The 1,251-nt window shown below is 41.6% G+C and overlaps 1 protein-coding gene across 1 annotated transcript in view; it reads left to right on the top strand.

Annotated features, from left to right (window-relative positions):
* LOC103797889 (3-hydroxy-3-methylglutaryl-coenzyme A reductase-like) overlaps positions 1 to 719 on the top strand; it is a gene marked incomplete at its 5' end in the record, with an annotated part of 12,344 nt that extends 11,625 nt beyond the window's left edge. Inside the window, 2 exon segments of the mRNA XM_009070122.1 lie at positions 360 to 514; positions 665 to 719. Coding sequence (XP_009068370.1) covers positions 360 to 514; positions 665 to 719 — 210 coding nt within the window.
* Between the last annotated feature and the right edge of the window lie 532 nt (positions 720 to 1,251).

The raw sequence follows: 1,251 nt of genomic DNA, 5'->3' as shown, positions 1-1,251 counted from the left end.
CAGGCATTGGAATGTGCTGCCCAGGGAGGTGGTGGATTCACCATCCCTGGAGGTTTTCAAGCTGAGACTGGATGTGGCACTTAGTGCCATGGTCTAGTGATCATGGTAGGGTTGGCCTTGATGATCTTTGAGGTCTCTTCCAATCTAGTTGATTCTATGATTCTATGATAGATGTTTATTGTGTTCAAAGATAGTTATATATCATTATACGTATGTATAATTATATTAATATGAAGCATAGATGTTTGTAGTATTAAAGGGGCTTTATCTAGTTGACCTGATATAGTTTGGAAATACTTTTAACACTGAATTAACCTAAGTTGACTCAGATTTCATGGCCTCATACTGTTTCCCTGCAGATGCTGGGGGTTCAAGGTGCAAGCCAGGACAATCCTGGTGAGAACGCCCGTCAGCTGGCTAAGATTGTCTGTGCCACAGTGATGGCAGGAGAGCTCTCACTCATGGCAGCTCTTGCTGCTGGGCACCTAGTCAAGAGCCACATGATCCACAACAGGTAAAAAATGGAAAAATCCCTGTATTTCTCTGCTCTTGTGCCCTTCTTGGAAGTCCATGAGATCCCGTAGTGATTACATGAGTAGTTGGAACATAGAAGAACAGAGTAACCTTTTAACTACCTAATGTAACTGTCTTACTGCTTTTTTAGGTCAAAAATAAACCTCCAGGATCTTCAAGGAACCTGCACTAAGAAGGCAGCTTGAGTGCTTACAGCAGCTTTGAAGTGAAGAATTGTCCTAGCGACTGACCAGGAGCACAGGGGAAACAAGAAATAAAACCAAAATCTGTGAAGTTTATTACAAAGATCACCTTCAACTCAATGATGTCTGTGTAAGATAAACCAGGAGCTCGGCAGGCTTATGTGGGACTACCTACACCTTTGGCCCTCTTCAGGGGTTTGAGGTGATTTCCTGAAAGTCCTGTCAGATGTCTTGGATTCTCAATAGAATTCTTACTTACACATCATTGCCTGAAGGGTCAGTCTTTAGTTTTTACTAAAAAACGTGGGGATTATTTTGCCTACTAAGCTCCTAGTGAACTACTAAGCTGCAAAGTGATTTAGTGTCCTTTTTATGTTTAAAGCAACAAAACTTGGTGTAAACTTGGCTTGAATGCACTGGTCCTTATCCTCATTTTCTGGTGAGACTGGCATGTTGTATAACGTGATGGCAAAACTAATAATCACATCCTATCAACTCCCAGTTTTAATTTTGGTGTACAGCAGGTCTTAGGCTC

The sequence above is a fragment of the Acanthisitta chloris genome, unplaced genomic scaffold (genome assembly GCF_000695815.1).
Source record: "Acanthisitta chloris isolate BGI_N310 unplaced genomic scaffold, ASM69581v1 scaffold13692, whole genome shotgun sequence".
NCBI classification, from domain to species: domain Eukaryota; kingdom Metazoa; phylum Chordata; class Aves; order Passeriformes; family Acanthisittidae; genus Acanthisitta; species Acanthisitta chloris.
This window is presented reverse-complemented; position numbering and strand designations above follow the sequence as displayed.